The sequence below is a fragment of the Apodemus sylvaticus genome, chromosome 12 (genome assembly GCF_947179515.1).
Source record: "Apodemus sylvaticus chromosome 12, mApoSyl1.1, whole genome shotgun sequence".
Lineage (NCBI taxonomy): Eukaryota > Metazoa > Chordata > Mammalia > Rodentia > Muridae > Apodemus > Apodemus sylvaticus.
This window is the reverse complement of record NC_067483.1, coordinates 98,605,210-98,630,487: the sequence shown is the minus strand read 5'-3', so window position 1 is coordinate 98,630,487 and position 25,278 is coordinate 98,605,210. Positions and strand designations below refer to the sequence as shown.

The following is a 25,278-nucleotide window of genomic DNA, read 5'->3' as shown; positions in this document are numbered from 1 at the left end:
CAGTGGTTGCATCACGATAGACAATGACTTCTTCCTCCTCAACCCCAAACTGCTAATAATTCTATCTCCCCATGACTGAAGGTTTATGGGCTCAGTCTTATGCAGGTAGCTGCAGCCACTGTGAGTTCATTAGCGCCACAGCCATGCTCAGAGAGGAGCATCTTTAATACCAACATGCCGGGTGAGACCCTGTCTAAAGAGGGGGAACAGAGGCCGGGAGAGTGAGTATAACACTCACTTAACATCTGGCACCCCGTGTTTGCACGCACAGCTTCCCAAAGGGTAGCAAGCTGACTTTTCTGAGGCCCAGAGCTCTGTCCTCATCCAGTCCCGGGATGTGCAAGTCCACGGTTAGCCAAAGAAACAGACTTTGGTTACTGAAGGGGAACAGCAGGCAGGCAGGGGCTGCACTTGTCCATCACCTCCTTCAGTCCGCTGCGTGGATGGAGCCACCAGCTTCTGAGGAAGCCTCCTTCTCTAGGCGGACGGAAACCGTTTCTGGCGCTCTCCTTCCAAGGTAACCCGAGGCTGCTCCCGGCCGAGCATGTGCAAGGAAAGGCCTGGCAACACCAGCAACTACCTTGTGGAGAACGCCTGCCTAGGGCTCCTCCTACGGCCTCACAGGCTTGACCCCGCCCCTCTTCCCGGTAACTCTCCGATTGGCTTTCCGTCCTGCTGAAACGCCCAACGATTGGCTAGAGGGTCGCACTACGCGCTAGGAGACGCCCTGGGGGCGGGGATTGCCGGCAAGAGCCGGGCTCCTGGAGCTCAGCTTCACTTAGCAAGCAGCGCAAGCCCGCGCAGTGCATTGGTAGGACCTAGGAGCCGGCAGGGAGGACTGAGGGGCGGCGGGGCGGGGAACTGGGAGGCATGGCGCGGCCCGATGACGAGGTGGGGCCGGCCGTGGCGCCCGGGCACCCGCTGGAGAAAGGATACATTTCGGTGCCCAGGGGCGCCCCGGACGGGGAGGCGCGGTTGGAGCCGCATGACGGGCCCGAGGCGCTGAACGGAGGCCCCGGGCTCGGCCCGCTCATTGCGGGAGCCCCTGGCGGGCCGCAAGCCCTGTTAGAGGTGGAGGAGGAGACCCAGGCCCGCCTTCTGCCCGCGGGCGGCGGGGAGGACATCCCATGCTCCGTGCGCCCCCCGCGCACAGCGCTGTCGCCGCGGCGCTTCGTGGTGCTGCTCATCTTCAGCCTTTACTCGCTGGTGAACGCCTTCCAGTGGATCCAGTACAGCAGCATCAGCAACGTGTTCGAGGACTTCTACGAAGTGTCGCCGCTGCACATCAACTGGCTGTCCATGGTGTACATGGTGGCCTACGTGCCCCTCATCTTCCCCGCCACCTGGCTGCTGGACACGCGAGGCCTGCGGCTCACGGCGCTGCTGGGCTCCGGCCTCAACTGCCTTGGCGCCTGGGTCAAGTGCGGCAGCGTGCAGCGGCACCTCTTCTGGGTCACCATGCTGGGGCAGATCCTGTGCTCCGTGGCCCAGGTCTTCATCCTGGGCTTGCCCTCTCCCGTCGCCTCGGTATGGTTTGGACCCAAGGAGGTGTCGACGGCTTGTGCCACAGCAGTGCTGGGCAATCAGGTAACGACTGGAACGACTAGATACTGGGATCCTCTCAGTCTGGTAGGAAGCCATAGGCGGGGCTGGGGCGATGGTCGGTGTGGGTAAAGTGCATAATATGGACGCGTGAAGACTGAGCTCCAGCACCAAGAGAAAAGCCGGGCACGGTGGCTCGGGATTGTATTCCCAGCCAGCATTGACAGGTGAGGAGGACGGCTCCTGAGAAAGGACACCCGAGGTTGCCCTCTGGCCTGCACACACGGGCACGCTTGGAAACTTTGGTGGTGAAAGAGATCTCAGGTATTTTTGTCACCACTGCAGAAGAAAGGTCTTGAGATCTGGGAAGTTTGTTTCCATGTTAAATGTCCTTGGAACAGGCCTGATTTCACTGTATTAGTATTAGTAGTCAGCCCAGCTTGGCACCTACTGAACACATATAAGTGAATGTTCAATAAATGTTCCGGTGCTAAAGACTTGGCAGTATTACTGAGGCCAGTTATTAGTTCTTAACAGTGAGACAGAGGAAGGTAAGTCACTTATGGAATGGTTAGTGGGATAGTAAGTCAAGGCTCCCTTAAGAAACGATCTTGCAGCCGGCGGTGGTGGCACACGCCTGTAATCCCAGCACTCTGGGAGGCAGAGGCAGGCGGATTTCTGAGTTCAAGACCAGCCTGGTCTACAGAGTGAGTTCCAGGACAGCCAGGGCTATTCAGGGAAACCCTGTCTCGAAAAAAAAAAAGAAAGAAAGAAAGAAAAAGAAAAAAATAAAAGAAATCATCTTGCTTTTTCTACCATCATAAATTCAAATGCCACTAGAATAACAGAAGTAATAGTAGGTAAAAGTTTTTGTGATTTATCTATCTATCTATCTATCTATCTATCTACCTATCTATTTATTTAAATAGTTTCTTCCACCCTCTAGGGCAGGCTGGTCTGGAATTCACTGTGTCCCCCTTGCAGGCCTCAACTTTGACAATCTTGCTTCAGTCTTCCAAACACCACAATGAGTCACCACACTATTATGTTTGCATTTGTTAATTTTCGGCTTGTTACTGTAATTTAAAGTTTTGCTAGAAGGCACTTGTGACATCTGATGTTTTTGTCACCACTGTAAATGTCACCATTGTGAAAGATGCTTAGTATTCATTCAGTTAAAGGAAATATAGTTTAAAAAGTATCTATAACCCCTGTTATACATATATTGTTACATGCAACTATGTAACCAGAAAATGTTACTTTCATATTTTAAGTCTCACTTGGGTCAAGATCATGGTTTAAAATGCCCCAAGAGACTAAATATATGTTCCTATTTTATTAGTTACGTTCTTTTTCTATTTCTATTTAAACTATAATTGCTACGTATCCAAAATAATTTATTACTGATACATTGATTGGTTGTTTCTTTATGTTTAGATAGCAGATGTTTTTTAAAAGATTTTTTTGTTTTTAAATTATTTTCAAGAGAAATGCTTCATTAAGCATAACAAAAATATTAACTCCATATTTATGAAATATTAATTTTATGGATAATAAGTGGAAATATTTACTTATAGGTGGACTTCCCTCTTCTTAGCACATATCCAAGTCTTCCTATATTTTCCTAAGGTATTCTCATCCCTTCCTTAGCTCCTATAACTGTATAATTGTTCATTATCAACAAATACACATTTCCAGCCTCATTTATAGAAAGATCATGCATAATCTTCAGCAGCAGCACGCAGTCACTAAGCTTGGCAGTATTAAAGTGATTTGTGTGCATGTATCATTTAACTTAATATTATAAGTTTAGAAACTATTAGTTTCTCCATTCAATAAGTAGGAAAATAGGAACTTTAAGGAATGAAATAGGTTCCTGAATGGTGGCTCCTTTCAGGTCTCTAGAAAGAATCTTTGAAAATACAGGTGCTTTAAGCTTGCCAGTGCTTCCCAAAGTACTTAATGTGAAGTGGTTGTTTACTATGAGTTACAAATCTTTTTTGTTTGTTTGTTTGTTTGTTTGTTTGTTTTTTGTGTAGCCCTGGCTGTCCTGGAACTCACTCTGTAGACCAGGCTGGCCTCGAACTCAGAAATCTGCCTGCCTCTGCCTCCAAGAGTGCTGGGATTAGAGGCGTGCGCCACCGCCCGGCCTTTGGTTTCTTAAACAATGCCAAACTTGCACTTGCACAAGGGCCTCTGCAGAAACATTGGTTCCCTGTGCTTACAATACTCTTCCTGCTCAGATTACATAATTGCATACGGACTGCCACTGAGCTCTCTTCAGGTTCATTTTTAAATGCGAAACAACTTTCTTGATTCCATGTAGAGTTACTCTATCTCTTTCCTACTGCATTTTTATCTCCATGTAGCATCACTGTTTCATGTTTATTATTTATATATTTACAAATAGACGTTTTTATGCTCATGACTGTTTTTCATTTAATCTCCCTGGAGTTTTCCACATTCCTTTGTAATTACTTATTTACTTACTTTTTTTCCTTCTTTTTTTAATTTCTTCATGTGTATGTGCATGTATACAGATATACATGTAGGAGAGAGGTGGTTGGGTGAGTGCACACTTGAAAGCCAGAGGAGAATTTTGGATGCTCTCTCTCACTCTTCACCTTATTCCTTGGGGAACGGAGTCTCACCACAGGGTTTTCAGCTAGGCTGTCTGTCAGCCAGCAGGCCCTACGGGTCATGCTGTTCCCACCCCCAGAGCTGTAAGCACAGGGGTGCACAGGACCATGCCAAGCTTATTATGGGGTGCTGGGATTAGAACTATGGTCCTTAAGCTTGTGTGGCAATAGCTCTTACCCACTAAACCATCTTGCCAGCCCCTAATTGCTTTCTATATGGATTTGTCTCTGAGCAATGTTTTATATAGATGACATTGTATAATGTGTGACTTTTTGGGTCTGACTTAGTTCTCAACCATGTTTTCAAAGTTCATCATATCATCAGTTCTTACCTATGAACATAATTCATTGTGTGACCATATTTGATAAACATTTATGTTATTACCATGTTTTGGATTTTTTTGGATTTGTGAATGGGGTTGCTGTGAATGTTTGTGTATAGTTGTTTGATTATCCATTTTTAGTTTTAGGGCATGTACCTACAAGTGGAACTGAAACATCATATTTCAGTTCTGTACTAAGCTTGTGAAGAAATTGTTAACTGTGTCCATAATGGCTATATCACTTCAATTTCTCCCATTGTTTTCTGTCCTTACCAGAACTACTTTGTTTTTATAATCACACACATCCTAGTGGCTATAAGATGGAGTCTCATTGTAGTTTTTATTTATATGTTCCTTAACAACATGGTATTGAATATATATATATATTCTTCTCTTTGGAGAAATGTCTTTTCAAGTCTATGGCCCATTTAATATTAGGATTTTTTTGTTGTTGTAAAAGTTCTTTTATTCTGTATGATAGTTTCTTATTAGATATGATCCGAAAATATTTTCCCTGTGTTGTATGAGTGCTTTATTCCCTTATCAGACAGATACGGGGAGAAGTTTGAAAAAAATACAGTTGTGACAAAGCTATTAGAACCGACTAACTAACAGGTTTACAGTGCACCTTTACAGTACTGCTGTTTCTCTTTATGTTCTGTTAAATGCCAGCATTTACTCTTTGCTTCCTATTAACAGCTATTAACAGGACTATTTATTTTACAGCTTGGAACTGCAGTTGGCTTTTTGTTGCCACCTGTTTTAGTTCCTGTCTTGGACATGCAGAATAACACAGGCCTCCTGGCTCACACACAGAATAACACGGACCTCCCAGCTCACACACAGAATAACACGGACCTCCCGGCTCACACACAGAATAACACGGACCTCCTGGCTCAAAACATCAACACCATGTTTTATGGAACAGCATTTGTCTCCACATTTTTATTTTTTTTAACGGTAATTGGTAAGTGAATTGTTTCTTCTAAGGCTTAGATAAATGCATGACAAATACGAGAATAACTAACCCTGAAAAGTTCTACTGATGGTGTCTCCAGTGCTGGTTTTTGTTTTGTTTTTGCTGTGCAGTGTCTTGCCTGGGTACTGAGTGGAACAGCTCTAGGGATATGTTATGGCCCACTATGTGTTTTGATTTTTTTTTTTAACATTCCAAATTGTTTAAAGACTAATCAATGCCATGTATCTCCCTACTAACTCCGTGAGTGTTCATTGCAAACAAACATGTTGCCTGGCTCCATTCCCACATCCACCGGGGTGGTGTGTGTCTTATCCTTTCCTAGCCTGCAGCTGGTTCCTGTCATGCTTTGAAAGGATGCAGATTGGGTACCACCTTCCCTTTAATAAGAAATGTCCCCAGGGATTCCCAGTTTAAAATTAACTGGGTCTTAAAATGTCGACCTGTAAAATATCCTGAGCAGCATCGAGAAGTTCAGAATTTCAAACTGTGGCAACTATCTGCTTGTTAGGGCCACTTCAGCAAAGCCCGGCTGCCACCATTCGTCCCTGAGTCCTCTCGTCTGGCCTGTCTTTTGAAGGAGTCAGTCAGAGTCAGCTGCGAGCAGCCATCACCAGCTTGGAAGAAGCTTTGGGAAGGTCTGCTTTTTTTTTTAAAGATTAAGGGGAAACAATTTTGATTTCAGGGGAGAAGATAGGCAAGGTGTATCTAATATACATATACACATACATATACACATACACATAAATATATATATTGCTGCTGCTGTAACTGGAGTAATGCCCATAAGGCACTCAGTATCTCTTAAATGGATTTGGCTAGGAATGGTTTATGGTGTTCATAGACCTTTTTTTTTTTTTTTAAAGAAACATTTATAAGTAAACTGTGTTATAGTTAGAGGTTTTAGATTTACATATTAAAATTTTACCTTGACTATAATATCAAGGAAAACTTCGTGTTTTCTGCTCTCCAGGCATGAGGTTGAGTTTTCAGAGGAGCATCGATTGCCTGGGTAGGTGAACTGCAAGATCAGGTAGAGAAGGCTCAGGCCGCTCTGCTGTTCTCCTTGAGGTGATGAACAGTGTTCTCTCAGGAGCATCTGAGGTGTATGAGTGTGTGCGGTGGCTTGTCGGCTTTTAGGTTTGCAGTTCATCAGCGACTGGTATAAAGGACATGTGTGTCTCTTACTGTTTTAGTATTTTAACAAAAGTTTTAAAATATATCTATGCTGGTGAGGGGACCTCTTCAGTCTGCTTTTCAAGTTGGTGCATTTGCTTTGCTCGATGAAAAAGGAAATAGCGCTTATGTACATTTTAGAGAAATGGATCTGGTACTTATAGTATATTTAAGTATAAAGTGTCTTTCAGCCATTCATATGTAATCACATAAACCTCACGCTTCTGTCTTCTTACTGAATCTTTAAGTTGAGCGTCTCTTCACAAGAAATGAATAATTATATAAAGCATCTTCATAAACAGGGTTGGAGAGATGGCTCAGCTGCTAAGAGCACCTGCTGCTCTTGCAGAGGACCCAAGTTGTGTTCCCAACCCCCATGTCACTGGGTGGCTCACAACGTCCTGCAATTCTAGCTACAGGGATCACCATAGGTCCTGCATTCGTAAGCATTGACCCCAACACACATATACAAATGATTGAAAGTAAAAACATGTATAATTAATTAAGTAATGGAGAGAGAGCTCAGTGGTTAAGAGCATTCATATACTGGTTGTTCTTGTGGAGAACTTGGTTCAGTCCCCAGCACACACAACCACCTGTGACTCCAATTACAGATAATCTGATGCCTTCTTCTGAACCCTGTGGGCACCAGACACTAATGCAGTGCACATATACACAAGCAGGGAATTCACTCAGATACATAAAAAAAAATAAAATTTAAAAATGACATCTGTAGTTGAAATTTTTTACACAGTATGTATACTTATGTGTAAACTGAGTTTTCCAAGTCATGAAAAAGAACAATAAAGTAGGTATGACTTGGTTTATTATCTTTTGTAGTTTGAGAAATTAAAGAGCAAACTATACATCTAGTTAGTTATCGATATCCTCATGGCTTATGTATTGAGGATGGAAATAGAACTGGGTATGTAGAAACAAGGGGACAAAAATGGGCTTATTTTCAAGTATGCTTTAGTGTCCTACGGTTTTAACCTTATGACTCTAGACATAGTATAAAAGCAAGGGAAGAATTAATTATGGTGCCAAATACTGTAATCCTAGCATTTGGGAGGTAGAGGCAGGAGGGTCAGGAGGTCAAGCTCATCCTTGGCTACATAGCTCGTTCAGAGATAACCTGGACTACATGAGACCTTGTCTCAAAAGTAAAAGACAAACAAAAATGCAAGATAATATACAACCATTGTGTGAGAATTGGGGCAGTAGGTAGACAGCTGGCTTGTGTCATCATACTCAAATATTTTCTGTGGAAGACAACTGAATTTGAAAATTCTTACTTAAATCTCCTTACTTACTGGAAAAAGTGAACTTACATTGGTCTAAATTCTACTGATAAGTAAAAATTCAACCAAATCCATGTTTATATTTATGGACATAAACTATGGTTTTTGGCAAAGTGGCATGTATTGAGCAGGTATACATCAGCCTCTGTCCAAGACTTCCTTAAGGGTTCACTTTGTGTCCCCTCTTCCTTGTCCTCATGGGGTATGTGACTGTGACCTGTCTAGCTGTCACTGAGTCCACACTGATTTCTCATTCTTCAGGAAGTCTCCCCTCTCACATTTGGATGGTAGATACGCACCACAGCGTGGTTAAGTGCACACTGCGTGTGCACTCTCATTACTCCTCCGGATCCTTTGGGGGAGGAATTATACTTATTCCCATCTTACTGAAGCTCACACGCATAAAGAAAATTGAATTCGCCAAATGTCACTGTTCCTAAGCAAGCAGGATCAGATCTAAGCCTGGGCATCTGTGAGCTGCCATATATGCAGACTAACCACAGGCTTTTCACCCGCCCTGGTTCTCCAAGAGCAACCTGGAGGCTGTTTATGAATGAATAAATGCCTAGGCCATAAGCTTGGGCTTGTCTCCTGACTGGCTCGTGACTTTCATGACCTGTTTATTCTGTGTGTGCCGCGTGGTTGGTTACCTCTGAGTCCGGGTGAGATCTTGCCATGCCTGACTCAGTCCCAAAGTTCCTGTCTTTCTATGGGAACTCCCACCTCTTACTTCCTGCCTCTGCTGATAGGCTGTCTGCTTTTTATTACAGGTGATGCTTCTGCATAGTACAAAAGAGTCGCTCTACCACAAACAGCATTTTAAGTTTTACTTGCCCTTAGGATTTTGTTTCAATTCAAATTTCCTCTTAGAAATGTTAATGTTCTTAAATGTCAAATCTGCTCATGTGCCTCAGCTCTGAGCTGCATGGTTTAACTCAGGTGTGTCAGTTTAAAACTTGGGTCACAGCACCAAGAGCGATAGAGGTAAAAACGTTTAATTTAATATTAGTCTACTTAAACACAAGAATGTGCAGACTAAATGTGTAATTGTGCTTTTCATTCTTCTATTCACGATGTCTACATGGCTGTTAAGTGAAATACATTTTACTTGTTCTATACATATTTCAAGCTCTTGAGCAAAGTCTGATTTTTTTTTAAACTGAATATTGTATTTATTTATTTATTTATTCCTTTCTTCTTCCCTCCCTCCCTGTATTTATTTATTTTTGATCTGTATGTAGCCCTTGCTGTCCTAGAACTCACTATGTAGACAATTGCCATTGAACTCACAAAGATACACTTGCTTCTGCCTTCCAAGTACTGGGATTAAAGGCATGACTGTCACATCCAACGTTAAATATTTTTCAAAAAACAACAATATATTTTGTGTAGCAATTAATAGTTATAAAATTTAAGAATTACTTTATTGGCACAGATTTTTAAAATGTAAAGGCCTTATTTCCTGCTTTGAGATAGCTACTCAGGAGTAAACAGTCAGACAGACAGCCTTTCCTTCCTCTCTTTCCTCGTGTAGCAGAGTCTGACTCTCCAACACCGTGTAGCTGGCAGGTACAGGTTTCATTTTGCCAACAGATAGTTCACCTCTCTGAATCTAAAGGATGATGCCTGTATTCAGAAAGTAAATCTAAGTGGAGCTGAAGACTGGTGAGAATTACTTTTATTTTGTATGAATTTTTATTTGGTTCATTTTGACTTATTGTGCTATAGTAAATTAAACCCAGGAAAGAGATTTAAGGCTTGCTAGAGACTCGTGACTATAGTTATTGACAATCTAAAACCTTGATTTACTGCTGTGAAAGTTTTGTATTACCTATGCTAATAAAGAGAATTGTCTCCCACCCAACTAGGACACAGAGACTTGCAGGACAGACATGAGGTCTTCTAACAGTGCAGGGATCAGGTAGGGAGAAAGGAAGAGGGAGAATGTGAGCAGCTGAATATATTCACACTGTGTCTGCCCCATGTAAGGATGCTACATATAAGTGTCTATGATTCCGGCTGTCTTTGAATTAGTTCTGAGCTCTGAAATAAACGGATACTTAGTTTGGTTTTAGTTACATCATGATTAATGTTTTTTTCCAACAAACTTTTAATTTTCTATTTTTATCAACAAATAAAGGAATGACTCATTATATTTTGTGGGAGTTAGAAGGACTGTTTCTTCCTTTCCAGGTGACTGACTCTCAAGCATGTCTGTGTATTGAGAACATCCGGTAATTTTTGTGTTTAGTGTAGAGTCTCCTATTCCTTCCTGGAGAGTCTTCCTACTGGATTTTGTAGAGAGTTGCAAAGTCAGGATTAATTTTCAATTTCCAAATGATTCCACTGGACCACCTGAGATATCAGACTTAACACACTTCAAACTGACAATAAAACAGGCCTCTTCCAACCAAGAAGAGGTTGTTATGGAAGGGAAAAGAGGGAAGGGAAACATGATGAGCAGGGAGGGGAGGGGAGCTGTCTGTCATGTATTGGTTAGTGCTCTGAGGGGGGAGAGGGGGAGGCAGGCAGAGGGGGAAGCTGAAATTAGCTTTTAGAAGGCATTTTTCTCATGCTTCCTTTTCACCTGTTGGATTTTCCCTGTTAATTTTAAGGTGTACATTTTTTATGGACTCTCTAATGGTTGCTGACATGTACATCTGTGGTAATGGAGACATGGTTGTGTGAAAACCCTCTTGAGACCTGGGGAGGTCCCTGGATTGAAGCATACATATCTCCCAAGTGACTGAATTTAAAAGTAGACATTGATCTTGGTTAACTACAAACGGAACAGTGGCAGAGATGTTCCTCTCATTGCCTGGGGTTAGTCAAGTTCAGATGAATTGGCCAAATCGCTTGAGTTTTAGATTGGATAGCTAAGAGGATAATGGCAAATTGTTCTTCACTTAGAAGTCAGTTTAGGCTGGGTGATGGTGACGCACGCCTTTAATCCCAGCACTTGGGAGGCAGAGGCAAACAGATTTCTGAGTTTGAAGCCAGCCTGGTCTACAGAGTGAGTTCCAGGATGGCCAGGGCTACATAGAGAAACCCTGTCTCAAAAAAACAAAAAGAAAAAAAAAAGTAATTTTAGATAAAAAAAAATAATAATAATAATAACTTCACCATAAAAGATTTTTACTACATTTTTAGTCCTAAACTGAATCCTGATCTCTCTCATTAAGAAAGATGCATATACTTAGTGATGTGGGGTGTGTAGCGTACTTACTGTACGTAGGTTGGTCATCTGTGTTCCTTTCCGTGCATGTGTCCAGCATTCAAGGAGAAGCCTCCGTTGCCACCGAGTCAGGCTCAGGCAGTTCTTCGAGACAGTCCCCCCGCAGAGTACTCCTACAAGAGTTCTATCTGGAACCTGTTCAGAAACATTCCCTTTGTTCTCCTGCTGGTCAGTTATGGTAAGTGGTGACCCTTGAGTGCTATAGACTCTTTCTATTGAAACATTACTGAGATTGGTTCGTGGACTCCATAGAATAGTGATGAACATAAGTCTTGAGCTAAAAGCCAAAATACACAAGGGATTTTTTTTGAATATGCTATATGCTTTTTTGAGACCTGGTGGAGTGTAACATCCAAAATATAGAACTTGTACTTGCAGATATATGTAGAGAAACCCATTCTTGTGTTTAAGAGTAAAATCTTAAAATCAACTGTAGTCTTATCTTAGTGAAAATACCTGGTAGGGGGTGTTGAATGTCTGTTGGCAACAGGTACCTGAATTGAAATATATTCACACTATGGATGGACTATTACACAGTAGAGAAAACCAGTGAACTACAATGAAAACTGTCCCTGGGAGCCATGAAACAATGTACAGATGAATACTACTTATGAAGTTTACATGCAGAATAATTCTAATTCCATGAATACACATATGAAATTAAACACACCTATGAGGATAGGGAAACCTTTGGAAAAGAAAGAAGAGGAGTGTGAACCAAAGACAGCACAGTGTTAATGTCTGATAGAAATCAGAGCTGAGAGAGTGTTATTCTCTGTCATCTTTGTGTTCCTTTATATTTAATAGTAAAAGGAGATGAGACGGTAAATCTAGACCTCGAGTAGGTTACCAGTCTAGCACCTGGGAGGGAAGACACCAGGCTTTGGGACAACATGTGTGATTTCTGATAATCAGCTGCTTTCATTTTTTCCAGTGTTCTTTTATTCTTGTATGAATTGTCTTTTAGGTCTCTGAAACAAGGGTTAGTTTTCTGAAGGAAGCATTCTGTTATGAAGTTAATGGTGAGGTTTTTTTTTTTTTTCCCTCCCATTAAGATTTTTTTTATTGTTTAGTCAGGGTGTGGTGCTAGGAATCAAACTAGGAGCCATGTGCACACTGGACAAATTCTCTGTCATTGAGCCATTAAAACACCATTGGCTGAGGCTGATGATAAATGCAGAGTAAATTTGCTTGAATGGTTGCCACGTGCACAGTTACATGTGGGGATATGATTCATATGCCTGAATCAAAATGGTATGTTATTACAAAATCCTATTTTCCATTTTCTGTTGCTACAACAAAATACCCAGGGTTGGATATTTTATAAAGAAAAGAGGTGTGTTTACCTCATGCCTTCGGAGGCTGAAAGTTCAAGACCAATTAGTCCCATCTGCCCAGGCTCTGGTGAGGAGTCCTTGGGACGGCATGACAGGGATGGAATTAGACTTTATGCCAATGTGCTTGGTAGCCTTATTTTATAAAAGCCTCCTCAACTAATAACTGGCTCACTCGGTGAGACCCGAGTGAATCTCTCCGAAGCCTCTGTGCCTCGTCTCCTTGCTCTGGGCGCCACCTCTTGAAGGATCCAGTCTTTGATCCACCTGTGCAGGAGATCAAGATTCTAACACAGATCTCTAGTAAGCCTAGTGATAAGTCTGTCTGTCCACTTTCTGAGTGGTGGTGGTATTCAGTCTTCACAGCGACATTACATGTAACACATGTTGTATAGGACTCCATGTTTCATAGAATGGCGAACTTAACCTCTTCTTTCCTTTGTAGGTATCATGACTGGAGCATTTTATTCAGTTTCAACATTATTAAATCAAATAATATTGACATATTATGAGGTAAGCTTTTGTGTTTTGCTTTGTTTTGTTTTTTTACCCTAAGACAGTCTTGCAATGAATGAATCATTGGCTAATCTGAAACTCATTGTGTAGACCAGGCTGGCCTAGAACTTGAAGTGACTGTCCTGCCTCTGTCTCCCCAGTACTGGGATTTCAGCTATGTGCCACCATGCCTGGCAAGTTTCTACTTTCATTCTGTATGCTTGGCCAAGACTTTCTTTAACAATATAATTCACATTAGCATGGTCCTAAAATGAAGGGCTGTGGCCTTGTTGTAAACATTTGTGTCTGCTTCTTTTTTTTTTTTTTTTTTGGATTTGTTTTTTCGAGACAGGGTTTCTCTGTGTAGCCCTGGCTGTCCTGGAACTCACTCTGTAGACGAGGCTGGCCTCGAACTCAGAAATCTGCCTGCTGCCTCTGCCTCCCAGAGTGCTGGGATTACAGGCGGGCGCCACCACCACCCGGCTATGTCTGCTTCTAAAAATGTAGCATTCCATGTAAAACTCAAGGTGGAAAAAGCTGGAGAAAGCAGGTTTGGGGAACGGAAGGCAGATGGGTCTCACAGTTACAGCAGAGGGTCCAGGGTGACACGCGACTCTAGTCCAGTTCCTGTGCATCCTGGACTTAGTGCGCCATCACAGTCTCCCGCACTTTTGACTAAGCACACCTAACCCAGTTTGTAAAATGCACATTGAAAGTAAATTTCACAGGCATTGTGGCAAGACTTTAACCCCGTTATATGGAAAACGCAAACCCTTGTAAGGAGAATAAGCTAAAGGTCAGGGTCTGTGGCTTCTAGTTTACAGGGAGCCAGGACTCTTACTACCCAACAGCATCGCCCTCGCATGTGCCTCTCTGTGTGCACATGTGTAAATGGTTTTAGAGTTTACCAACAAGTAACCACAGCCACAGAGGGCCCAGGAAGTGTTTCCTTTTTAACTTTCATTTTTTAAAAAGAAGATTTATTTATTTATTTAATGTATGTGAGTACATGGTTGCTTTCTTCAGACACACCAGAAGAGGCCATCAGGTCCTATTACAGATGGCTGTGAGCCACCATGTGGTTGCTGGGAATTGAACTCAGGACCTCTGGAAGAACAGTCAGTGATCTTAACTGCTGAGCCATCTCTCCAGCTCCCTCTTTCATTGTTTTATATCTGTTGTTGTCATTGTTGCTGTTGTTTTAGAATAGAGTGCCTTCAATAAACCACCCTCCTCAAAGACCCAGCTCTAGCCCATGTAACGAGTCTTCTTCCTGTTATGTGCTTGACTGTATATGATTAATTTAGTTAACTGTGTAACTGTATGGACAGATGAGCTATCAGTTTGAACTAGAGCTATCTGATTATCTCCTGCACCTTATCTTAGGGACAAGAGGTGAATGCTGGAAGGATCGGGCTCACACTGGTGGTAGCTGGAATGGTGGGCTCTATTCTCTGTGGCTTATGGCTGGACTACACCAAAACCTACAAGTAAGTTATAGCAGGCATATGCACAGCATGCGAGTAAAACTATATTGACTTAAAGAGACAGGTCTCACTGGCTCGCTCAGGCTGGCCTGGAGCTCAGGCACTGTTTTGCCTCCGCTGCCCGACTGCCGGGATTACAGCGCGTACCACTGTATCTGAGTAGGACTTAGCAAATCTTGCAGTGATCTACCTGCATTCTATTTTACTGGTCATATTCACTTCACCACTGAAAATGTGAATGCCTTACAAACCTTTTACCCTGGCTCTGCCTTCATAGGTTGTTTCTATCTTGAAAGAGCCTTCCCTGCAAAGCACCAGGCTCCTGACAGACTTTATCTTGTCTTTTTTATATTGTGAACTAAAAAAAAAAAAAAAGTTCTTTGCTATGGAAAAATTAGTGCTGAGCTAGGTACATTATCTATAGAAGGAGAGAGGCCAGTTTGTCCTTCTGCAGAGAGCGGTAGCCAGCTGCATTCTTCTCTGCAGAGGGGACCGCTCACAGCTCTGTCTGTTTCAGGCAGACGACTCTGATAGTGTACATCCTGTCTTTCATTGGAATGCTCATATTTACCTTCACGCTGAAGCTCGGGTACATCATCGTGGTGTTTTTTACTGGCGGGATCCTTGGGTAAGTAAGTGTCAGGTGACACACTGCTTCCGAGATTCTGAAGGAGTGTTTACTGGCCCTCCAGAGGTCCTTTTGATATTTTAAATTCTTAAGAGTTCCACTAAACACATATAAGTGTGCTGTTCCTCAGAACTGTAACAAAAAGGCTTAAGCTCATGTTGCTATGTGGCTGGTGGAAACAGATGAACTTGTCTGTCCTGGTGGCTGCTCCCCTCATATTCTGCCGTCTTGTGCTCTCGTAGCTTCTTCATGACTGGTTACCTCCCCCTGGGCTTTGAGTTTGCTGTGGAAATCACTTACCCTGAGTCGGAGGGCACATCCTCAGGGCTCCTCAACACTGCTGCACAGGTAATCTTTGCTTCCTCTAAACAGTTAACCAGGTAGCAATCACCAGCACTTGATAGGTAGACACCAGAGGACCAAGGAGTTCAAAGTCATTCTCAGCTATATAGTGTGTTTGAGGCCAGCCTGGGCTTCATGAGACTCTGTCTCAAAAAATAGAACAAACGGAGGCTGGAGAGATGGCTCAGTGGTTAAGAACACTGATTGCTCTTCCAAAGGTCCTGAGTTCAAATCCCAGCAACTACATGGTGGCTCACAACCATCCATAATGAGATCTGACTCCCTCTTCTGGAGTGTCTGAGGACAGCTACAGTGTACTTTAAATAAGTATATGGTCAGTGAGCAGTGAGCTTGAATGACTTTGTGGTTTAATAATCCTGCTGTTCAGTGGTTGTTTCTAGAAGCCAGCTCATAAGGGAAGTTCATTAAGGAGGGTTCTGTGGGGAAAGTGTACTTGCTTTAGAACAGCAAACTCAATACAATTATTTTATCTATTTTATTTTAGATATTTGGAATCTTGTTCACATTGGCTCAAGGAAAGCTCACATCAGACTATGATCCAGAGGCAGGGAACATTTTCCTCTGCGCCTGGATGTTTGTGGGCATCGTTCTAACAGGTAAGTGCTGCGTGCGTGCGTGTGTGTGCACTGTTGTCTGTATTCAGGCTTGGGCATGACTGCTTCATGGCTTTGCAAGCTCTGAGGTTACAAGGGAGATAGAAAGGCTGGGCACACCTTTATTCCCAGCACTCAGGGGGCAGAGGCGGTGGATCTCAGTGATTTTGGAAGTTTAGACCAATCTACAGAGTGAGTTCCAGGACAGCAAGCGGTTTCCCTGCCTTGAAAAACAAAACCAACCAAACAAACAGAAAGGAAATGAGCATCAGGACTCAGTTTCCTCAGGATGTAAGTCTGTCCTTTCATTTTGGTGGCTCTAAACTTAATACCGTTACTCTCCATAAATTGCAAAACTGGGGTTGGGGAGACAGAGCCCTGGACCCAGGTTCATTTCCCAGCTCCCAAATAGTAGCTCACAGCGCTCCAGTTCCAGAGGATCAGATTCCCTCTTCTGGTCTGCTCTGGCACTGCACAAACATTCATGTGTGACCTCACACACCTACATACATAAAAATAAATAAATCTTTTTGAAAAGCTTTTTAAAAATTATATAAATTACTTATGCCGTTTGTGTGTGTCTGTCTCAGCACCGTTCACCTGGACTCCCCCCAGTGTTGCATCCCATTGTACATACCTTTTTCTCTTGAGTTTTCTATTTCAGTTAACTAGTGCCCCCATCCATTCGGCTGCCCAAGGAGGAAAGTCCTCCATTTTCCCTCTGATTACTACATCCCCATTACGCACATCCCGTATTTGTTAGCTGATGGGAGACTTGTCATTAAGTCAGAGACTGAGGTCTTTTCTCAGGTGCCATAGAGCTGTTGAAGGTACAGCATTATGTGCCTTGTGTTAAATGTGATAAAAGAGGGTATCAGCCTACAGTAACTCTGCGCTTCTGTTTTAGCATTAATCAAGTCTGATCTGAGAAGGCACAATATAAATGCCGGGCTGACAAACAGCGACGTTAAAGCTGTAAGTAAGATACTTTTACAGCCGTGCTCTGGGTAGATGGGATAAACGGGAAACCATTCTTGTTTAATCATTAGCATTTCTTTATAGACAGTTCAACAGTTGACTGTTAAATAACATAATCCAGGTGTGGTACATCTCAGTGTCAATTGTTTTTACAGGTACCAGTTGATAGTCTGTTAGATCAAAAACCAAAAGTGATGGTGTCTATACAGTCGGAATCCTCACTCTGAAGAAGGGAACATAGCTGCCCCTCACATGGGCATGAGGCATCACCTCTGGGCAGCTGTGTGAGTTGTGAGACACTTGAAAATTATTGGATGAATTCTGAATATTATTTTTGTTTTGTGTTAATTTAAGCAATGGTTTTGCTTAAAATGTCCTTGCTTACCTCGTGTAAAGACTCCATTCATGTAATATTCTTGACATTTTTTCAGGATGATTTGTTTATTATGGGGGTCTAGTTTCTGTAAGACATAAGAGTGTGCAGTTCACACATAAACACATCCAGTACATTCCCAGTGAGTTGTCACCTCATGGTACTACGTCAGGGTCAACGTCAGAGTCATGGTATGAGTGCAGAATACTGTGAGAAGCGCTGACCCTCAGACAGGGCTGGGATTGAGAGTCCCACCTCTTATACGCCTGTTGTCCAGTGTACTGCGACATGTTCATGTTCTGTCCCACAAAAACAAACAAACAAACAACAGACAAACAAAATGGTTCTGTGCACAGATTAAATCCATTATACTCTGGTTAGCTAGGGAGCCGAGATGCACAGACCATCTGAGATCCTCGCTGTGCTGCCTCCATATAGATCAATGTTATTAATGCAGCACAACTTGAAATAGCAGTTTTATGCCCGTTGTCCATTTTCACTCTCTTAAAAGAAACTTTTATCATCTGTGTTATGGGCTAGCTCATGATTCTTATATCACATCTATATTTTGCCTTGAAGATGCCCAAGATAAGGAAGTCTGTGATAACTTCAGAGTACACGTGTCTCCATTCTGTGGAGAGCCCTTGAAATACTAGCTGCTCTTTCCAGGATCACTCCTCTGACCACTGGCTTTGAGGACTACCAGTCCTTGCACATGTTTTGTGAATGCTGGGAACAGGTTCTGCTGCACCACAGAGTGTATGTAGTCAGTACTCTGTGGACACTATCTCTTACACACTCAGGACAAGGCGAATGGGACCAAGTATATTTTCACAGTGCCTACCACTGTGTCTTGTTTACAGTGAAAATTAAATGTCATTGATGTTTTGTCTCCTAAGCTTACATTCATGCCATTTAATCAACCATAATATTTATATAGTGTGATTTTGTAAATTTTACAAAAAGTTTACATAATATAAAAATGCACACAGAAAAGGTAATCATGTAATGAATATGGTTGAAGCAAATGCAACTTTGATTTAGGCAAAATATGCATTGATTTATCTTGATATTATTCTCTTTCATCAAATTACTATAAATTGTATGGAATTTGACACTGGAAAATGTTCCGAAAGAACTTAATGTCACTCAGAATCAGGAATTCTGGTTTTGTGTCCCGGCATGCTTATGCCTTGGTAACCCTGGACATTTCATTCACCCTCTCTGACACATCACTCACCCTCTCTGGCAGCATTTTCCTGATCCATGAAATAATGCATTCACACTGATCTAAAAGATCTTTTTAAAATATTGTTCATCATGAAGTAGACCAAATCACTGTATCACAGGAATTTAGAAATCTAGCTAGAATCTGGGCAGTGGTGGTGCACCTAAACCATGTCTTGAAAAACCAAAGAGAGAGCGAGAGAGAAAGAGAGAGAGAGAGGAAAGAGAGAGAGAGAGAGAGAGAGAGAGAGAGAGAGAGAGAGAGAGAGAGAGAAATCAAGCTAGAAAAAAATTCTGTGGAAAACTGAGTAAGCAATTGTGATTGCTTGTATATATAGAGAGAACTTCAGGTATGTTTTTAAGCTTTTTAGTCAGTCTGTAATAGTTCAGGTAGAATCTGTATCATCAACAACTTCTTTGGTATTTCTGTTGCAGGCTACAAATGAACCAAATGCACTGTTTCCCTGTCTGTTTCTACTTTTAAATTGACAGTGTTGTTTACAATGATCATATACATGTTAGTTCCTGAAGTTTTGAACAAATAACAGATAAAAGTTGGCATACTTAATGTCTGAAAAGTATATTCTTATTTTTTTTTTTTATTTTTGGAGCAGGGATAAAGTATGATGTAATAATGCAAAGTGAATTGATGATCTCAGTATTTTAGGAGGATGTATGAATAATATATCAGGTAAGAATTTGATACAATTCTGTCATGGGTTTAGAAGTAGTAATTACCACCTGTGTCAGCTTCCATCAGATGGTCTCAGAAGCTGTTGCATTTGTAAATGCAGTGACATAGCTTTTGTCTTTTGAGAGTGTTGGAGGAATATTTTTGAGAATGTTTATGTTAGTAACTGGAATGGCACCTGTGTCTGATGTCTTCATTCCTGTTCTTATTTTTTCTATTTTTATAATTTCTCAATGTGCCTGTTCTTTATTATTTCATACTTAAAATAAATTTATTTTTTTAATGCTAATCTTATATGTCTTTTAAAAACAAGTCCTGGTGTCTGGTATGTGTGGGAAGTTAGAAAGCGATCATATGATCTTAGAGTCAACCATACAAGTCCACTGTTACCAGTACTCAATAAAAAATAAAATGTTCTATTCACTTAAAAATGATGTAAGAGTAAGCTGGGAAAGGGGCTCATCAGTCAGGAGTGTTCACTGCTCCTGTAGAGGACCTGACTTTTGTTCCTAATATCCACGTCAGGCATGCTCACAGCTGTCCCAGGGATCCACCACACTCTTGTGGCCTCCAGGGCAAGTGTAAACTCATGTGCACATGCCCCCACACATGTGTGTGATTTAAAACAACAACAACAAAAAACCTTAAAAAGAAAAAAGCAACTTTGCTTAGGGTGATGCCAGCAAGACAGTGGAGACTTGGTCTCAGAAGCATCGTTTCTCAAGACTCCTCATGGACAGCACTTTTGTTGGGGGTCCAGTGAAGAGGTCTCAGCACAGTTGCAACAGAAATCCCATGAAAGGCAAGATAAGTTCACGTTAACCCCATCACCCTCACCACAGTGGCTCAGCGCAGGGCCAAGAAAGACTCCATCCGAGAACACTGACTGCATCAGCTATGTAGACGCTGTCTAACTGGCCCATGTCTGGCTTAGTCTAACAAGAATATTGAGGTGATTGGTATAGCTGAATGTCGGAGAAGGCTAGAAGCAGGAAAGGAAGACTGGGGAGACTCCAGGCTTCATTGGGAAGCCACTTGGGATTCCTTAACTGTGGACCTTGGACACCCCAACACTCTGTACCATACGCTTGATCAAGCTGGTATAGCCACACTTCCATGTGGATAGAGACTACAGGTCACTCAGTGGCAGATAATCACTCCACTGGGCAGCATTAGAAGGTGCCCGAACTAGGGAGAACAATCAGGAAGTTCTGTATACCTGGCCTGGCTTTTCAGGATGGAGAGAAGATAAGAGAGAACAAGATGTGTTGGGCAGGTAAATCCACAGCAAATGTCTGAGCCTTAAAATCCCTAGCCAGGCTGTACTGTAGTGTATGCATTTCTCTCCTCAAAAGTTGTCAGTAAGGCCTGGAGGGGAGCTCAGTGAGTGTCTTAGGGTTTTACTGCTGGGAACAGACACCATGACCAAGACAACACCTACAAGGGAAACATTTAATTGGAGCTGGCTGATGGTTCAGAGGTTCAGTCTATTATCATCAAGGCAGGAACATGGCAGCATCCAGGCAGGCATGGTGCAGGAGGAGCTGAAAGTTCTACATCTTCATCTGAAGGCTGCTAGCAGAATACCGACTTCCAGGCAGCTAGGGTGAGGGTCTTAAGTTCATACCCACAGTGACACACCTACTCTAACAAGGCCACACCTTCTAATAGTGCCACTCCCTGGGCTGAGCATATACAAACCCTCAAAGTAAGTAAGATGCCTCAGGCCTGGCAACCTGAGGTTAATCCCCAGGACCTATGTGGTCACAGGAGAGAACTGACTCACTCAAGTTGTCCTCTGACTGCCACACATGATCTGTAGTGTGCGCATACATGGGCCAGCATATGTATACACACGCAAAAAACACAACACATACGCAACACACATAACACACTCACAATACAACACGACACACAATACAGTACACACAACGCAACACACACAACACACACACAATTAAAAAAATAAACAAGCAGGGCATGGTGGTCCATACCTCAGAGGCATATGGATCTCTGTGAGTTTGAGGCCACCCTGGTCTATGAAATGAGTTCCAAAAAAGCCTGGGCTGTTACACAGAGAAACCCTGTCTTGTGGAAACAAAAAACAAGCCTTAAAACCTTTATGCACTCACTAATAAGTGGATATTAACCTAGAAAACTGGAATACCCAAAACATAATCCACACATCAAATGAGGTACAAGAAGAAAGGAGGAGTGGCCCCTGGTTCTGGAAAGACTCAGTGAAACAGTATTCAGCAAAACCAGAACGGGGAAGTGGAAAGGGGTGGGTGGGAGGACAGGGGAAGAGAAGGGGGCTTACGGGACTTTCGGGGAGTGGGGGGGCTAGAAAAGGGGAAATCATTTGAAATGTAAATAAATTATATCGAATAAAAAAAATTAAAAAAAAAAAAAACCTTTTTAAGAGCTGGGCATTGGTGGCACACGCCTTTAATCCCAGCACTCAGGAGGCAGAGGCAGGTGGATTTCTGAGTTCGAGGCCAGCCTAGTCTACAGAGTGAGTTCCAGGACAGCCAGGACTATACAGAGAAACCCTGGCTCATGCCTTTAATCCCAGCACTCTGGGAGGCAGAGGCAGGCGGATTTCTGAGTTCGAGGCCAGCCTGGTCTACAGAGTGAGTTCCAGGACAGCCAGGGCTATACAGAGAAACCCTGTCTCGACAAAAACCAAAATCCAAAAAAACCCAGAGAAACCCTGTCTTGAAAAATCAAACAAACAAACAAACAACAACAACAACAAACCCTTTTTAAGCTACAAGAGGTGTGGTTTCTTATATATCTGCAGCAGTGGAAAACTTCAAAGAATAAAAAACAAAATGGGGTATGATAGTTCATGCCTGTCTCCCAGCATTTGAGAGGCAGGAAGGTCAAGGTTCAGGATTGTCTTCAGCTTTGCAGTGAGTTTGAGGAGGCCAGCCTGGGGTACATGAGACTCTTTATCAGAAATTTAATGATCATTTAAAATAAAAATTAAAAACAAATCATGGAAGCACAATGACAAAAGAAGACAGTAGTAATTCAGTAACAAACTCCAAAGCAGGTTGAGATCTGTGCATCTCCTGAGTGGGGATTTATAATACTTGCTTATTTCGCAGTGCTGGCATCAAATCCAGATAAAACCCTTGTTTTATGTAAACACAGTGTTGTGGTTTGGATGCCATAGGCTCCTGGATTCGAGCACTTGGTCCCAGTCGTTGGTGCTGTTTGGGGAGTTAGGGAGTATTTTTGGAGGAAGTGTGTCACTGGGCTAAAGGGTCGATAGTCTTGGCCTGCTTCTGGGCTTTCTGTGTGTAGATGAGACTGATCAGCCATCTTCCTGTTGCTGCTGCCATGCTCTCCATGACCGCTGCCTTTCCTCTGTGCCTCTGGAACCATAAGCCTTTGAATGCCGTCAGCAGGGCTTCTCAGGCTGTGCCAGTAGAAGCCTGGAAGACAGGGGCGCTGAGCGGTGCAGACAGTGGAGGCTCAGCTCCTGAGATGTCAGAGGAGAGCCAGGATGTTTTTAGGACTGAGGCTAGAGGCCAGTCATGGAATGCTTAACCAAGAATCTGGCTGCATTGTACCTGTAACCTAAGAATTGCAAAAAAAGAGGACATGATGCTGGTAGGGGTCAGGAGCTGGGTGAGGAATGGGAGGGATGATCAAATATATGAAATTCTCAGTTACAGAGAAATATCATAGAATGCTGGAGAGATGGCTCAGACTGCTCTTCGTGAGGACCTGGTTCAATTTCAAGCAGTCACATCTGCCTGTAACTCCAGTTCTAGGGGCCTAGGGGATCGGACACCCTCACACAGATTTATCTCTATCTCTATCTCTATATTTATATCTATGTGTCTATCTATATAGATATAGTTATATATGCAAAATGCAGATGCATATAACAAATCTTTAAAAATTATATTAAAACAAAAATGTAATACACTTTCTTGGGCGAAGGAAATTTCAAAGGATCATAGCACTGAATGTTCCTCCTCAATTATTCTTAATTATTTTTACTGAGGTCACCGATGAAAATGTAGCAAGGGGAAGAGATGGAGACAGTGCCGCTGAAGGAGTAGAGGAGCACTGGGAATCTTAGGCTTTCAGTCTCGTTAGCACCGGCAGGGAGGCCGTGACTGTGAGAGCGATGATCATGATTACAGAGGGTGTCCTCTCTGCTCTGCACAGTGGCAGCTGTGCCTGGAGGTCACGCTGCACCCAGCTAAGCCTGAGAGTCTTAGGACTTGCTTTCTCTTAGAGAGCAACCCCCTAAGCACGTTTTCCCCAGCTTCATTGTACAGAAGCTGCTGCGACTTTGGTTCGAGGGAGTCAGAAACTGTCAGGACAAAATTAATTCATTTGAAAATGAAATAAAAAAAAACAAAACTGCCTAGATCAGTATTTCCCCAGGGTCAGCATATGGATAATGGTATAGCTGTAGTCCAATGGGGCCTACACCCTCGGCTGGCTGTAGAATTTTGTACTGCTGTCCCTGTGGTACTGGTTTTATAGGTATGAAGAATTTGAGATTGAAAGAGGGTTGTGGAGTCTTGTGTGTGCAGACAGCTGATGACCTAAGACAGTGTGTGACAGAGTCAGAGGCCGTGAGAAGATCCTGTGAGGCCACTGAATGAGACTCAAAGTGAAGTCTCAATTGCAGTGCAGACCCCAGGATATTAGAGATGCCAGAAACACGGGATTTCTGCCAGGGAAAGCTGCAAGCAGGATCAAGTTGGCTCAAGAGAGAGGCAGAGCTTCCCAAGGCCTTCAGAGGCCAGGTGATTCCGTTACTAGCCCCAGATGCCGAACACAGGGCTTCCGGATCTCTGCTTTTCCCTCTGGGTTATGGTCTTGCTGTAGTCTTTCCTTACAACGAGGTCTTTATTCCTCTTCTAAGGAATGGAGCTGTTGATTCCATTGTAGCTGAGATGTATGTAACTTGTTTGTGATTTTATAGGACTCAGTTAAAAGATCATAGTAGGGAGACATAGCTAATGCTTCCTTTTCCAAGCAACCACCAAGATGGCCAAAGTGGAGCAGAAGTGGATCTTCTGCAAGTTCACTTAGGGTGGTGTGTACCCGGACCAACTACTGGACATGTCCTATGAGCAGCTGAGGCAGTTGTACAGTGCCTGCCAAAAGCAGCGCCTGAGCTGTGGCCTGTGACAGAAGCAGCGCTCACTACTCAAGCACTTGAGAAAGGCCAAGAAGGGGGCGCCACCCCTTCTTGCAGAAGTCCAAGGTGGTGAAGACCTACCTGAGGGACACGATCATGCTGCCAGAGATGGTAGGCAGCATGGTGGGCATGTACAATGGCAAGAACTTCAACTCGGTAGAGATTGAACTGAGTTGGTCAGCAACTACCTGGATGGGTTCTCCATCTCCTACAAGCCCATGAAGCCTGGAATCAGTTCTCCCACGGCTCCCACTTTATCCCCCTCAACTAGCCAAAGTCAATAAAGATTCATGTTTGGTCTCTGGTGTGTGTATGGAGTTGGGGGGAGATGATGGTATTAAATCTCAGAAAAGGGTTTAGACTTTAAAGAACTATGGAGACTTTTAGAGATGGATTAAACACATTTTGCATTCTGAGATGATAGAGTACAAAGATAGAATGCTATTATTTAAAGCAATGTATTTGGTGGTGGGGAATGTAACTAAGTTGGTAGAGGAGGACTCATGTATTTTGTATTAAAACCTGGCTCAGTCCCAGCACAGCATAGATTGGGTTTGGTATGTTCCTGTAGGAGAATCAAAAGTGCAAGATCGGGTGACCTGCCGAGTACTATCACCCTCCCAGAGCCCCGCAAACTACCTGGTATCTGCTGCTGCAGCCACACCATGGAATGACTTGGTAAAGTAGATGTTGAACATGCTTCAGCCTTAGCTTCAACCTGAAGACGCTCCTGCTGTGCAC

The 25,278-nt window shown here is 42.9% G+C and overlaps 1 protein-coding gene and 1 pseudogene across 4 annotated transcripts; both read left to right on the top strand.

Moving 5' to 3' along the window:
* The first annotated feature begins 782 nt into the window (after positions 1-782).
* On the top strand, positions 783-18,883 carry Flvcr1 (FLVCR heme transporter 1). 4 transcript variants are annotated; one of them, XM_052200554.1, is made up of 11 exons: positions 787-1,587; positions 5,231-5,332; positions 5,363-5,471; positions 11,230-11,370; positions 12,972-13,039; positions 14,408-14,511; positions 15,026-15,136; positions 15,379-15,484; positions 15,984-16,095; positions 17,000-17,067; positions 17,226-18,883. In XM_052200554.1, exons 1-11 carry the CDS (start codon positions 871-873, stop codon positions 17,295-17,297), a joined length of 1,710 nt encoding a protein of 569 aa, XP_052056514.1. In that variant the 5' UTR covers positions 787-870; the 3' UTR covers positions 17,298-18,883. The 4 variants fall into 4 exon arrangements, with proteins under 4 accessions (XP_052056515.1, XP_052056514.1, XP_052056513.1 ...); XM_052200553.1 differs by having other exon boundaries at positions 5,231-5,471; XM_052200556.1 differs by lacking the exons at positions 5,231-5,332; positions 5,363-5,471 and having other exon boundaries at positions 1,054-1,587.
* Positions 18,170-24,808, top strand: LOC127697104 (40S ribosomal protein S15-like; annotated as a pseudogene).
* Positions 24,809-25,278: the final 470 nt, after the last annotated feature.